The following is a 14,224-nucleotide window of genomic DNA, read 5'->3' as shown; positions in this document are numbered from 1 at the left end:
GTGGACTTTTGACAGAATATACAGTAAAATGATACTTTGTTCTGTATATGAAACTCACAAAAACTACCGTAATCAAGAACTGGTGCATTTCAACATGCAGACTTCATAAATAAATTATTTTCTGTACAGGAGAGATATTTATACATATCCAGAATTCATCATATTCTTGATAAAAACCAAATCAATCTGGAGCCTAATGTGGAATCTTAAGGTACAAGGCAGGACACCATTGCAGAATGCACACCCTGTTAAGTTAACTGATTGATCAAACATCATGTGTTATGATATTGATGATATACATTAAGTGCAATCTACAAGACCAACTGGACTGTGGCTCTCCAAGACCAGGTATTGCCACTCCTTTAAGATATGGAAACTAAGAATATCTCCATCTCAGCACATCATGACACTACCCCTTTTGTGTGCCGTTATGTACAACACCTTACCTATGTTAAGAAACAAAAGACTTAAAAACACAACACAAATTTATTTGAAATTTTAATATAAACCTTTACTTTCACAAACATTTTATGGAAGACAGACATTTGCATTCTGTAACAGAATGCACACTAAACCTGAAAGGCACTGTAGAAGCTAGACTTTGGGCAGACAAATGTTTGATCAAGTGTATTTTGGCTGCAGAAAATTCCAAGGTATAAAAACATGGGACAGCTCTTCATTATTCCCATTGTTTGATAAAGGTCTAGGCAGACCTTTCATTCAAAATCCAGCCCTTTAATTATTGGTTTTGACTACAGGGAGGGTTCACTTCAAAGAACCAATCTTTAAAGTATTTAAAGATGTATCATCATGATCAGCATGTGCTACCTTCTTCCATACTGTTCAAGATTAAGATATTTTGCATGGGGTGATTCTGAGAAACTCTGCAAACCTCCAGAAAACCACCAAGTGCAATGGCTGGAGCTGATGCATTGTCAGTTGGGGATCATTTTGTATCTGCAGACTCAACTGTAATTGTTTTCTTCTGGATTTCAAACTGCCACCACCTTTCCACTGTTTTCCACTCCATGCAGAACGTTCCCGGCTCTTATTCAGGAGGTTGCTGCCTCTTTCCTGGTGGTTGTTGCTGCAACGAGGGTGTCAATCATTCCCAGGACTTCCACCAGTTCCTCCTGGTAGTCAATCTCTTTCTCTATTGTCTCCTGCAGCCTCACGAACTGTTTGTCTATCAGTGCTGACTGCCCCACAACATGCCTGTAAATTTCTAAGCAAACAGGGAAAAAAGGGAGGTTAAAACTGGACCTTACAAAATTTCTAGACTAGTTCTAAATCTACATTGGTCCTTCAGAAGCACCACAAGTACATTGAGGTACCTTGAAACTACTAATACAAATCACACATTCAAACATATGATACACGCTACTAAAAACTCCATAGGTAAATATACACTTACTAAACACAATACAAAAAAACATATTGATTGTCAGCATTTAAGATTGGCAGTTTTCAACCGGCATCATTTAAATCCTAAAATGTCAGTCAAGACCAATACATCTTTCACCAAGCACTAATATGAAAACATTTAAGTGCATCTTCTACATCTTTTGTGAAATAGACAAAGCTACCATTGAATCAACTGACCTACATGTTTATTTTGAAGACATTAAGATGCAGTGGAACAGCAGAGGAATCTAATATCAAAACAGGCAATTGAGAGTCCACTTTTTACAAGTTTATCTTTCAAGAGCTCATTAAAATCAATAGTATTTAAAACTCCTAGAGTCTTTAAATCATTAGTGTGATCCATTTCAGCCAGGACAGAAAATAAACCACAGCGATACTTTTAATATACTTAAACACATGAAGAACAACTCTCCACAGTCGAACAACATAATCTAAGATTATGGAAACAGCATTTGCTTTCCTTCATGAATCACTACTAGTCTACAAACTAGTCTAGGTGCATCATCACAATGTCGGTTAGTGGAAGCTGTAAGGAATCTAATCCCTGCACATCTACTAGCAGGTTCTTCAGTTGTGCACATTGTAAGACTTTTTGATGTGAGAAGCTGCCATTATTTGGCCATCTGAAAGCTGTGAAGAGAAGGTACTGCCCAGGAGTGTTTGCTCAAAATTAACACATCTTTGCAAAGATTTACATAGTGGTCAGAGAACCACAGAAACATTTGCCAGACATCATAAGATCCTTGACCAGTACTACTCTGAGTCATTTTAGTGGAAGATACATCCATGTTTAATTACTTTTTTAAATGACTAAATTATAATCCCAGTGCCTCTCAATGCACCTTCCAATGCAACACTTAAGACTTTTGGTAGTCAATGGATTAATGTGTGTGTTCTGACAGGTTCATGGACTGCAATTACACGCTTTACCATGCTAACTAGAGTTTATCAGAACATCAGAACATGAGATGTCTTTCTTCAAGATGAGATTCAAAAACATACTATGGGATTAGAACAAATAAGGTGCCGATACAATTTCAAACATTTCAAACAATGTGGAGATTGTGCTTTTTATTGAGCCATGATATGAAGCTGCTTCAAGGAATGCCAGAAATGCATACTACTCCAAGCTAATTTGTAGCTGAAAAGCATAATCCAAAATATTTTTAGACTATAAATAGCTTGTGTCAGCCTCTTCCTAAATCTGTTCATGATATTAAAGGAACAACAGGAATGAAATGTGTAATTCCTTCATGTTTGAAGCGTAGAATTTCTCTCATTAGGTTAAATATTTTTGTTCTGGAAACACAAGCAACTTCATTGGAGCCTGTTGAACATTCCTCTTTTTAAAGACTTCAATTTCAAGGTTTGAAAAAAAAAACACTCCATCAGAGGTGACTGGTTTAATACTTCAACTAAATCTCACCACTTGTTTTCTTAACCTTATGCCTACATCTTTCTTTCTACATACATTTCTCTTGGAGCCGATACACATTTCTTTTCTTTCCAATGCAGTTTTCCCAACTTTACAACAGGCTGCTGTAAGAACTAGAATAAAATTCTGGAGTGTTGTGATCACTCCCATGCCCTTGTTTCTTTGTCTTTCTAAAAAAGTAATTACTATTTACTTATATATTCTGATTTTCCAGCCTTTTATTTTTAATGTCTTCATTTGTTGTCATATATGGCACCATCAGACGCAAGGTGTGAAATTATTATAATTCTGTAGATAATATATGTTCTTTAGTTATATATTTATAATATATATACCTTTACATACATTTATAGATGTATATATTCTTTAAGTACATTTCTTGTAAGACAATATTCTATTAAGTATAATAAGGGCACAGTTTGTTCTAATCATATTGTTTGAAATCAGGCAAGCGTCTATGTTATTGTACGGATGTTGTACGTGAATACTGTTTACTGTAAATACACATCCTTATGGATGCACATGGAAACGGTGGTGCACAATATAAGATAATGAGGACTAAACTGAGTATGCAATGTATGCAATATTAACAGTTTTACAAGAATTAAAAGTTAAGTATTTTAGTAAAGCTGAAGCAAGAGAGTTTCCCTTTTTGAAAACTTATAGCTGAATAAAAATAAAAACACACTAACAATGTTTTAATGCCTGAAACTGCATAGTAAGATTTTAACAGTCTCCGTACTTCAAGTAATATGCCCATTTTTTTAAATAATAACAGTCTTACTTAAAAAAGACAAATTATAAAAATCTGGAGATGGTGCCTTCCCTGAAGGGGTGAACAAATTGCACCCATCTGCATGAAATATTTAGAGTGAACCACATCTTTATCAAGGGAGCAGCATCAATATTACAAACACCTCATGCACAGAAACTGAAACAAATCATTAAATTTTAATAGTACAAATAAAGACCATGTGAAAAACTCACCCAAAACCATTTCTGCGGCATCCACTAAAACTGGGGTAAACCTTGGATCAACCATATACCTGAAAATAAAACATGACATATAGAAAACATTACTATTAAAGGCCCATACTTGAACAGGTTGAGGGAGTACAGAACTGGTGGTAACAAAACTCAAATAAATGATGAGAAAGACTTAGTACCGGTTTTGAATTTGGAATCAATACTTATTTTTTGGACACAGAACTGTGGATAGCTTCTTTTGAGACAAATAAGAGCTTTTCTATTGCACTTCATTTGGTGCACTCCACCACATCTACAGCTGAGGTTCTTAGCATGGATTGACGGTGCTCCAACACAAACAACACTCCAACCCCAAGACACCCTGACTCAGTCTCCGCTAATCCCAACGATGTGCCACCACTTGGTTAATGGCATACAACCACGTATTGGAAAGAGTTTACTAAAGAAGTCTGTTCAGTCACTAACGGCATGTGTGGAGTGAAACAGGGTTGGTTGAAAATAAAGGGCCCAGTAGGCATATCTGTTCCTCTCATTTCTCATTAAAGTCCACTTCACATTTTGTCATTTTTGGATGCAAGAGGGGAAGGCAATCTGTTAGGGGATAATGTCTAACGGCATGAGCAAGGCTGGAGATGGCAATCGAACAGAAAATGAAACAAAGAAGAATAAGTGAATACAGACACCATGGCCTCTCCTTTCACTGGTACATGGCCACAGTAAGCCATCTTACATGATGTATCTGGTATTTACAACAACGCTGCCTGCCTAGAACGAGGCAGAATACCGCTGTATTATCTGTCGGAAGTGAGCAGAGCAGATACTACAAATAGTGGAGTGACGCAAAAGGAGTTACAGGGATAAAAAAGAGTCTGTAAGGGCGGAAGTATGATGCTGTAATGACCACTCACACTGTCCCATTGAAAAACCTGTACCTGATCAAGAAGTTGAGTAGGTTTGTAAGGCTTTTCTCATCTCGGCCCGCGAGGGCATTTTTCAGAGTGCCTCTGCGGTTCAGCTCCTGAATCACCGCCACAGTTACCTCTGGTCTCTTTATATGAACCCTTCGCTGAACACAACACACACAGACAGAAACAAGAGGTGCATTAATCATTGCCAAGTGCCAATATAATAAACAACTCACTGCGTTTCACAGTAAACAATTCAGGGGCCTGCCTATAATTTCATTCTGTGTGCCTTCTGAAGACTTTACTGAATGATTGATAAGTATTTTAATAACACACTGCACATTCTTTTTGTAAGCAGAACAGCCAGAAAGTAGGAGATTTGTATTTATACACACTGTTGACTGTGTAGTTCATGGTGCTCAACAGGAAAAGCTTGAGAATCTGACTCATGTGGCTTTGTACACAATATATTATTTCCATCACACCACACAATGATTCTGTTTTGTTCGCTTTAATTTCTCCATCCAAAGAGACAAATAATTTCCATTCACACTTTATTACCCCCCGGGGGAAACTGGTTTTATGGCTCAGTCCAATACAACAATACAACAAAGTCAAAAAAACATAACCAACCGAGAAGACAGTATCTGACCTTGTTCTCCTTTTCAATACTGCCATTGATCTCTCAAGGTCTGCCCTTCACAAATGAGACAAATGTAAGACCACTTACCTCCAAAACAGTGTCAAGAGCCTTTGAAACCTGGAAGCTCTTCAGTTGCTGGTCATACTTTTTCAAGTGCATTTTGACTGGTTTGCTGACCAAGAAATCATCCTAAAAAAAGATGACAAGACGTTGTGACTAAGAACCTAACAAATGAGACAATTAAAGTAACAACCTCTTTAATAAACAAACGCTCAGTAATGGAATGGGGAAAAAGGAGAAACTGTAGTGTGAAAAGGTGATGTATTGCTAAGTTTAATTTTAAATTAAAAACAAAAGTAATAATGGACAATATTTTGTTGCTAACCAGCTTAAAACACATTCCAATGTGTAAGAAACCGGTGGATATTTATTTCAGTTGGGAGCATTTTCTAATTAGGAAAATTCACAGATCCTGCTTATACAGTTGTGAGGACACCTTCCATTTAAAAAAATATCCTTTTCTTTCAAAATAAGTAATTCAGAAAAGCCATTCAGTCAACTTTTAGGCAATTGTCAGAGAACCTGCTTTGGCATGTAATTTTTCCCCTTGACAAAGAAACGATATGCTGGCCGTCGCCTCTTCCGACTGGCTGCTTCCTGTTTCTCCTCTGGGTGCTTCCTGTGTTTCACATTCAACACTCCATTGGTCATCCCAACAACAATCGCTTCATCTTCAGGCTGGGAGCAAGTACAACACCAAGAGTGACATGAGATGACTATAGACACTGGTATACAAATGGCTACTGTGTGAACTTAAAAATGCTAACATTTCAAAATCTTAAACACAGAACAGAGAAAGAGTGCCAAGCCACCTTCTTCAGTTAGGAGGATGATTATGGTATTCAGATAATATAAAACCATCTAGAAAAATGGCCAATGCTAACACTAGTGAATTTCTCAATGTGTTTTTTTTATTTAGACTTATCTGAAGAGCAATGGCCTTTAAATTTTAAAATAAAAATCTCTTCTGTCTTGAGTTGGTACATATACTTACTGCCAGGGCAACGCTCAGAACAGAAGCAGCGTAGTCAAAGCTGTGCACTGCTTTGTAGGTTGCTGTGCTGTACACTTTCACATGCCTGGAAAAAAGGACACATACTGCCTGTAAAACCATTTGTGTCACGAATGACAGTATATGTTACAGCAGATTTACGGTATGCTTTTCTTTACCCTATCTAATGAGCATTACATAAATGTCAACTATATGATCTTATTATAATATAACTTCTTTTTCACTTTAACTTGATGTCTATTAAATGTGTTTCTTTCATTACGATTAACAGGAAAATTATTATTTAACAGATATGGGTATTAAGGATAATTTGATGGACTGTATTTACACAAAAATTCATAGGAGGAAGCCCTTTGATTTGGCTCTTGGTAATGTCTTACTGACTCCAGAACATTCTTAACAGATTTTTGAAATGTTCATGTGAAGTCTTAATAACATTTAAATGGTCCTCTACTGAGTTTTGATTATCTATTGTTTATTTTTAACAAAAAGTTCACTTTTCAAATTACAGACAGCCCAAAACCTAAAGACTCCAGTAAATCTGAAATTCACATTCACATTCCGTAATGTCAGGAGCAACTGATTTTACCACTATACAAATAAATAATTTAAAGGAAAAACACCGTCTGGCCTCTTACATAAATAAAAGCAGCAAATCATTTTGAATGGACTAGCTACATAAAGCTAAGAAGTGGAACCAACAGACAAAATAAAATAAGATTTGCACTGAACGCCTTGGCTTAAAAAATGTTCTTGTCAAAAGACAGTGTCTTGCAACCAAACAGCAGGGACATAAACACTAAACAAAGCACAAGCCAGCAAAGACATTTTTGAGTGGACCTTTGAATGACACACAGGAAATGGTCATTAACATTGCAAAAATAATATATGTACATGCTGCATTTCAGGAATGAAGTGACGGGTCCCTTCAGGCACAACACATTTGTTTAGGTTTCTGTATCTGCTATCATGCCCAGTTTTAAACTGACGCTCATGCGGTTGGGGAAAACGCAGTGTCATCTGCACCATCTGCTGGATGTTAACTAAAACTGCAGTCACTTCACAAACAAGTTAATGGAAACAAAATGCAACAAATAAAAACTGGGATATAAATAATAAAGTTTATTTCCTGTACATAGTTAAGAACACCACAACAACCCATACACGCCCACCTGTCCAGTGATCCCGAGAGCAGCCTCTGTCCTGAGGAGCTCAGGCACAGGCAGGTTACTGTTTTATGATGATTCTTCAATGAGACAAGCTGCTGTCCTCCTTTCAGCATGTCCCAGACCTTTACATATCGCCCACCTACAAATAAAATACAGCATCGCTATAATCATCTCAATTGAAAGGCTGGGGTTCCAGAATTTTAAAAAGGCAATTACAAACAGATAATATATTCTTACGAGATTATACTCCTTGTGTTGCTCATTTCAGTAACTTAATAAATCAAGAAGCACATAATGGAGTTTGATCAAGACTCCCAGACAATCACTTTCCATAATAGGTGGTGACAATGTGTTTTATAGCATCAAAACTCTTCCCCCAAAAGTCAGTAAGCCACACAGGTCTTGTCTAACCCTCTACTGAAGTCATGCACTAAGGCAAGACTAACTTGGACAAGATGAAGCAGGTAAAAAAAGAAGCCTGTGCAGCGCTCTAGTTTGTTCAATTAAGAATATAACCAGAGAAATGTCATGGTCTGGACCAGTGGAACCAACGGAACATGGTCTGGACTTGTTAAGAGAACGCTTGAAAAAATCAACCATACAGAATCTGATACATGTTTTCATTAGTTCAGTAACTTACCAACATTTAAGCTTGCCCAAAGCAATCAGAAACTGAGTTGTATCCTTCGTACAAGACAAAGACAGAAGAAAGGACGCGGACAGAGACTTTCCTCCTGAAAGGAACCCTGATACTTGTGGTACATTGCTTTTGAGGGGTAAATCTCTAATAAAATGACAAGACCAGACTGGCTTTCCTGTCAAGTGCCTTACGCTGCAGCTGAAATTCTAAGGCAGTACATTTCACACTTTCATAGTTACCTGCCGATACCAGCAGGCCCCCAGAGGGGAAGAGTAAGACACTCTCTACTGGCTGACTGTGATCCATGGTCATGACACTCTTGTTGGTCCGTGCATCAAACACCTTCACCGTGTGATCGTAAGAACCTGAGAACACAAGGAAGACATTAGCTATAACAAAAACTCAAGAGGCTCTGCTTCTCAGCAATCGCAAAATCTTCTTTACCGCTCAGAGATTCTTGAAATGCAGTAAAGTCCTTTAAGTATGCATTAGTAACACATCAACTTCAGACATTTTTTAAAAATACTTGTTACTTTTATCTTAGTGTTACAAAACTTTTTTCCTTGCCCATTCTTGATGTGACTTTTTGCAGAGCTCTTTGAGTCTCACAAATAACATGCAAGCACTAAATAAAGACACCAGATTTGTATTTCTTGCTTGACATGGAGCAGACGTGATATTCTGCAACCAGTACAACACAGCACAACTACAGTCCTGCGTACAACTACAGAAGGCATCACAGTGTATGCTAATAAACAACTAATCCAGAGGGCATATGGGAAAGTTAATAGCTTCATAGAAATCAGTGCTTATGGGTGTCAGAAGCAGTGCCAACTTGGCATTAGATCACACTGGGTTGTATTCATTTCAAGAAACTGTACTTTTGAGGAATTATGGCTAGTTTTTTACTAACACAAAATCTGTGAAATGTCAAATGTCTTTGAAATATGTTGCCCCACTTTTCGCTTATTTTGTCTGTAAGCTCTCGTTATCCAATTTATTTTTGTGTTGTTTATTTTTTGTTGTTCATTCTTGAAAACAAAACAAAAGGGAAAAACAAAGAAAAAACATTGACTGTTAAGCCATCCTTAACACCTTAAGAAAGCTTAACAGCTGAAATACGGTTTTACTTTCTACTTTTCAGTGTGGAATTAACCTTTATTTGTTTCCTTAAAGCCAATGAAAACTGACACAACTCCCCTCTTTAAATTAACAATGTTGAATTTGTAATTCTTTGCACCGAATTAGGTTTTTAAGATTTAAACCAGAAATGCACAAATAAAGCATAAATCAAGAATTACTTGAAAATCTTTCCCCCTTTTCCTTGTGGTTACAATGGAATTGGTCTTACCTGTGATAAAAAGGTCTGGGTTCAGTTTACTTGTTGTCCCACAGCGCACATAGTCAGTATGTTCCTTGTAGGAGATCAGTTCTGTTGAGTTTGGTATGTCCCACAATCGGCAGGTGTAGTCATCTGATCCTGATAATATTCTAAACTTGTCTGATGTGAAGTCTGTTACGTGAACTGACCTGCACAATAAAAGCACACAGATGTGATAGTCTTTACTAGATTACTGTATTAAAACTGTACTTCTAAGCAAAAGCTTAGGAGCTAAGAAATTTGTCTGCCACAAATTTGGACTAATAAATTTAGCATCAGATCTAAGTATTGCAATAATAGCTCTGCAAAAGACATACACTCTAGGACATGAATTTATCCATCTCTAGAAAAATGTGAAAGAATGGCATAACCCTGCAGACCACCAGCCCTCAAGTTCTTTTCACATTTCTTACCAGAATTATCTCCTCCAGTTCCTTTCATTTTGATCTATGTCTTCCACACAATGAGACCGCACATTACTTTGCATACCCCTATAATCCCTTAACATGAGTGATAAAAAATAATAATCCTTTTTTTACATACCCCTTTAAGTGTTTTGCAACAAAACAAAGCACAGATAAAATCAACTGAGACACATATAAGCAGACATTAATGCCGCACATATAACAAAATTAAGAGAAAGTGTATACAATTTTTAAAAGTTAAAAAAATAAATGTTTTACAAAAAAAGATATGGACTTTGAAATAATTTCATAGCTTTAGAATAACAGAAAAGAACGTAAAGTCTCCCACGGCTAAGAGTTTTATTTTGCCAGCATTCATGCCAGCTCAGAGCATTATTTAAGTGCTAGCATTCAAACAGCACAAATGACATGTAGGTGTCTAGGTAAATAAGAAATTACTGATGCAGTCAGAAGCTAGACAAATTTTGCCTTTAAAGGTGAGTAGTAGATTTGTGAATCTTTATTCTAAAACCATAGGGAGCCAGTGCCACGAAGTCAAGACAGCAGATATATATTTGTACATCTAGTATTATGTAAGACCAAGCAACTGAAGTTAACATTTTGCAACTTAAGAACATGTCCATCAGCAAGCACTGTACACTCAAGCATACAAAAGACTAAAAAATATATTAGCATATCTGCATCAGAGTGGGACACACAATTAGATGTGTGCAATGCTATAATGATGAAAAAAAACAGTGCAACAGAGGTTTCAAATGTAAGGCTTGAATCACCATGATTCCTAAGTATGAACGTTGATTCGAATACCATCAATAGTCAAACCAAAGTTGACAGAGCTAAAAAGCTAATAATGAAGGACAATAAAGCAGAGCTTTGCTCTTTTCATTTAACAGTGTCCTTTTCAAAGTTCATATCATGAATTTTCCTGTATCCATTTTTCAACATCATCTAAGCTGTGTGATAAGGCAGATAGCGCGATTGATCACCGTCAAGCCATGACAAAGCAGTTCCGGTAAATCGAAAACATCTCGCACAGCTGTTCAGCAAGACTGTACAGCCAACAATATCCAAGGCAGCACTGAGATCCAGCAAGGCAAGAATGGAGAAAAAAGCAGGGTCAGCAATCCCCAGGAAATCATTAGTTGCCCTAGCAAAAGCTGTTTCTGGGCCATACATCAGTCTGAACCTAGACTGAAATGGCTCATGTATGTTATTTGCAGATAAACAAGCTTGTAACAGCACGCCAACAACAGAATCACTTAATGCATAAGAGCCCACAAATCTTAAGAACCAGCAATTAGAGTTGTTAAAACAGTTCAGTTATCACACATTCCAATGAAGTTCATTATTTTTTAAGTCAATGTACCACAAAATAGCAAACAACCAAAACAAACACACAGATACTTACTTGGAGTGCCCAGAAAACTGCCTGAGTGCGACTCTGCCACTGATATCAAAGAGTCTCACTACCGAGTCTTCACTCCCTGCCACAAGCAGCTGCCCATCTGATCGGTATGTACCACTGTAGGCTGTGTCTTTAAACCGCGAGAAGGTTTTGATAGGCTCCTGTGAGTACTGCCCGTAAATGTGGATCTACAAATTGAAAGAGATAATAAGTCAAATCAGCCACTTCTTTGTGGGTGCTTTAAAACAAACATATTTATCCATAATATCAAATATGTCATACACAATATTTATAATAGCAATAATAAAATCCGCTCTACCTACTACAGCATTCATCTCAAATGTACACTTAGATGAGCATGAGAAATGTAAGTCTTAAATTAAGTAAACATATCCTATAATTGATATAACACTAGGAAAAAAAGTATTTCTCATTATCAGGTAATGAGACTTTAAACACTGAATTACCTACTTATAGCACTCATGTTCCATCTATAATGTGATTTTTAAATTAAAAAATGTAACCGAGGGATGAAAAAATGCTGACAGGCAATATTCAAAACGATCGGGGTAATGTTAGTGCCATTAATACACCTTCAACACGAAGCACTTACTCTTGTAGATGCTGTGACAGCATAATTGTATGGGGACTGAGGAGAGAAATCTATCCTTGTAATTGCCCCAAATTCCTTTATCTGAACTGGAGTCTGTAACACAATTTGTTAGAGAGAACAAAAGTGAATAGGATTCTTTCTCTAGGAATTGGATTTTTATATATTACAGAAAATTACAGAAAATATTTCACATGCATCTGGTTTTGTAGGTTATATGTTGAAACTGTGACCAGCAGAAGGAGTGAGATATGACAAGAGCAATTTAAAACTGCATTTCACTAGTGCCAAAAGACAATAAAATAAAACAAACTGAAAAAACAAAACTACTAGCCACTGTGCTAACAGTGCTAACACAGATTCCAGGAAAAGCTTCCCAAAATCTTGGAAAATTCCATCAAATGCAAGCACAATATTCCATTGGGGAATACTGGAGAGAAGAATTCCATATGTTCAAATTGGCAGCTGCTGAATTTTGTTTCCAAATATAAACAAAGGAAAAAGCAACAGATATGTCTGTCATTCAATTTAAATATATTTCATTTCATTCATTTCCACAAAGAAAGCTATATAGTGACAAAAGATTGTGATTCTCGATACTGCAACACAATGAACCTAAGGACTTTCAATTATCTTTGGAAATTCTGGAAAATCCCAAGCTCCAATCTCCTTGTAATTTAGGGCTTCTACACAAGATGGAAAATTAGGATACTATGTTCTAGGATATAATGACCATGGGTAGACAGAAGATCTTTGAAAAAATAAACAGGGCATTAATGTATTATTTTATTCCTTATCATTGCTGACTATTTAGTATTTGCAGCCTTCACATCAGAAACATGGTCTACATAAGAAATAAAATGACTCCTACCTTCTCTCCATAACAATCAAGAAACTCTAGGCAAGTACAACTAAACGTATTAAATTACACATAAACAAACTGTAACATTGCTGGATCAGTAAAAGAGATTTACAGCATCTGCAAAAGTCTACCATATAAATACAGTTTAAAGTGTTTTAGTAAGCTTTTTCTATCAGACTTATACCTTATAATTCTTCCAATATAACGTGTCTTGGGTGACTTTCTCTCCAAGCTTGGGGTAGGATTGAATTCGTGTAGGTTTAAAAGAGGACATGGTTTACTCTGTGCTGAAATCCTCAAAATTCCCAGGACTAACCTGCAAAACAAAACTAGAACTCTAGAGCTGAAAGGATTAACGATGCTGTCAGTCTGAATTTTTATTCTAGCAAACATGTTTATTCTTACAAATGTTTTTCCTTAATCTTCATGTTCTGCAACGTGCTTTTTTACAAACGCCAGCAGTGCTGAGACTCCATGTGTATGGTATGTATATATTTCACATATCAGATATAAACCCCCTGTCATGGTGCGATGTACAAAAATTAGCGTGACATCCCAACTATGAAGCAATGTGCCAAAAACAATCTAAACCTAAACTATGCTTAAAATGTGTAAGACATACATTTATAAGCTTTGAACGAGATGTAAATTGCGCAGAGTCCAAAATACATGATAGCTACAAAAATGATCCCTTAATTAATTTGAATCACAGAACTGATCAACCTTATTGCAATTACCGTACTATGTATTTTACAACAAAACGGTAGACAATTTACAACTCATTATCAGTGTGTATAAAATGGATGGCGTGATCGATACTGAGAAAATTATTAAAACATTTTTTTTAAGTCTGCACTGGAAACAAATGGGATGTAATGCGTGAAGTAGATCTTTACAATAATTTCGCTCCCGTTTTTTCCTGCGTTTTACCATATACTTCAAGCACATATCAACCCTTTACTTTTTAAAGCAAAAATTGACAAATGCTTTAGACCTCACAGGGATCATTTATTCCAAGCGTGTTCACCTAGCAAGCGGCAGCAGTCTAGTTATCCTACCTCAAAAAGGTCCTTACCTTACTTTCTACGTTTAGGAAGGAAAAGTGACCAAGCGTCTTAAGATATTGTATTCCAAAAAGCGAACGTAAATATTTGATGAAGCAGATCGTTAAAAATAATAAATTTGTTGAACATCAAGAAGCAATCACGTTGTTACGGTGTCGATAGGGGGCAGCCATTTTGGATGAAGTACACTTCCTGTTTCAA

At 36.5% G+C, this 14,224-nt stretch overlaps 1 protein-coding gene across 2 annotated transcripts; it reads right to left on the bottom strand.

Moving 5' to 3' along the window:
- Positions 1 to 485: 485 nt before the first annotated feature.
- utp15 (UTP15 small subunit processome component) lies at positions 486 to 14,217 on the bottom strand. Of its 2 annotated transcripts, none has more exons than XM_015339332.2 (13): positions 14,018 to 14,217; positions 13,144 to 13,275; positions 12,101 to 12,193; positions 11,491 to 11,675; positions 9,628 to 9,806; positions 8,516 to 8,641; positions 7,640 to 7,775; positions 6,450 to 6,534; positions 5,978 to 6,133; positions 5,483 to 5,584; positions 4,780 to 4,913; positions 3,848 to 3,906; positions 486 to 1,225 (listed from the first exon to the last, which is right to left on the bottom strand). In XM_015339332.2, exons 2-13 carry the CDS (start codon positions 13,231 to 13,233, stop codon positions 1,053 to 1,055), a joined length of 1,518 nt encoding a protein of 505 aa, XP_015194818.1. In that variant the 5' UTR covers positions 13,234 to 13,275; positions 14,018 to 14,217; the 3' UTR covers positions 486 to 1,052. The 2 variants fall into 2 exon arrangements, with proteins under 2 accessions (XP_015194818.1, XP_006627225.1); XM_006627162.3 differs by having other exon boundaries at positions 14,035 to 14,217.
- Between the last annotated feature and the right edge of the window lie 7 nt (positions 14,218 to 14,224).

Source organism: Lepisosteus oculatus, chromosome 3 (assembly GCF_040954835.1).
Source record: "Lepisosteus oculatus isolate fLepOcu1 chromosome 3, fLepOcu1.hap2, whole genome shotgun sequence".
Taxonomy (NCBI): domain Eukaryota; kingdom Metazoa; phylum Chordata; class Actinopteri; order Semionotiformes; family Lepisosteidae; genus Lepisosteus; species Lepisosteus oculatus.
The sequence above is the reverse complement of the archived record's forward strand: the minus strand, read 5'-3'. Positions and strand labels throughout refer to the sequence as shown.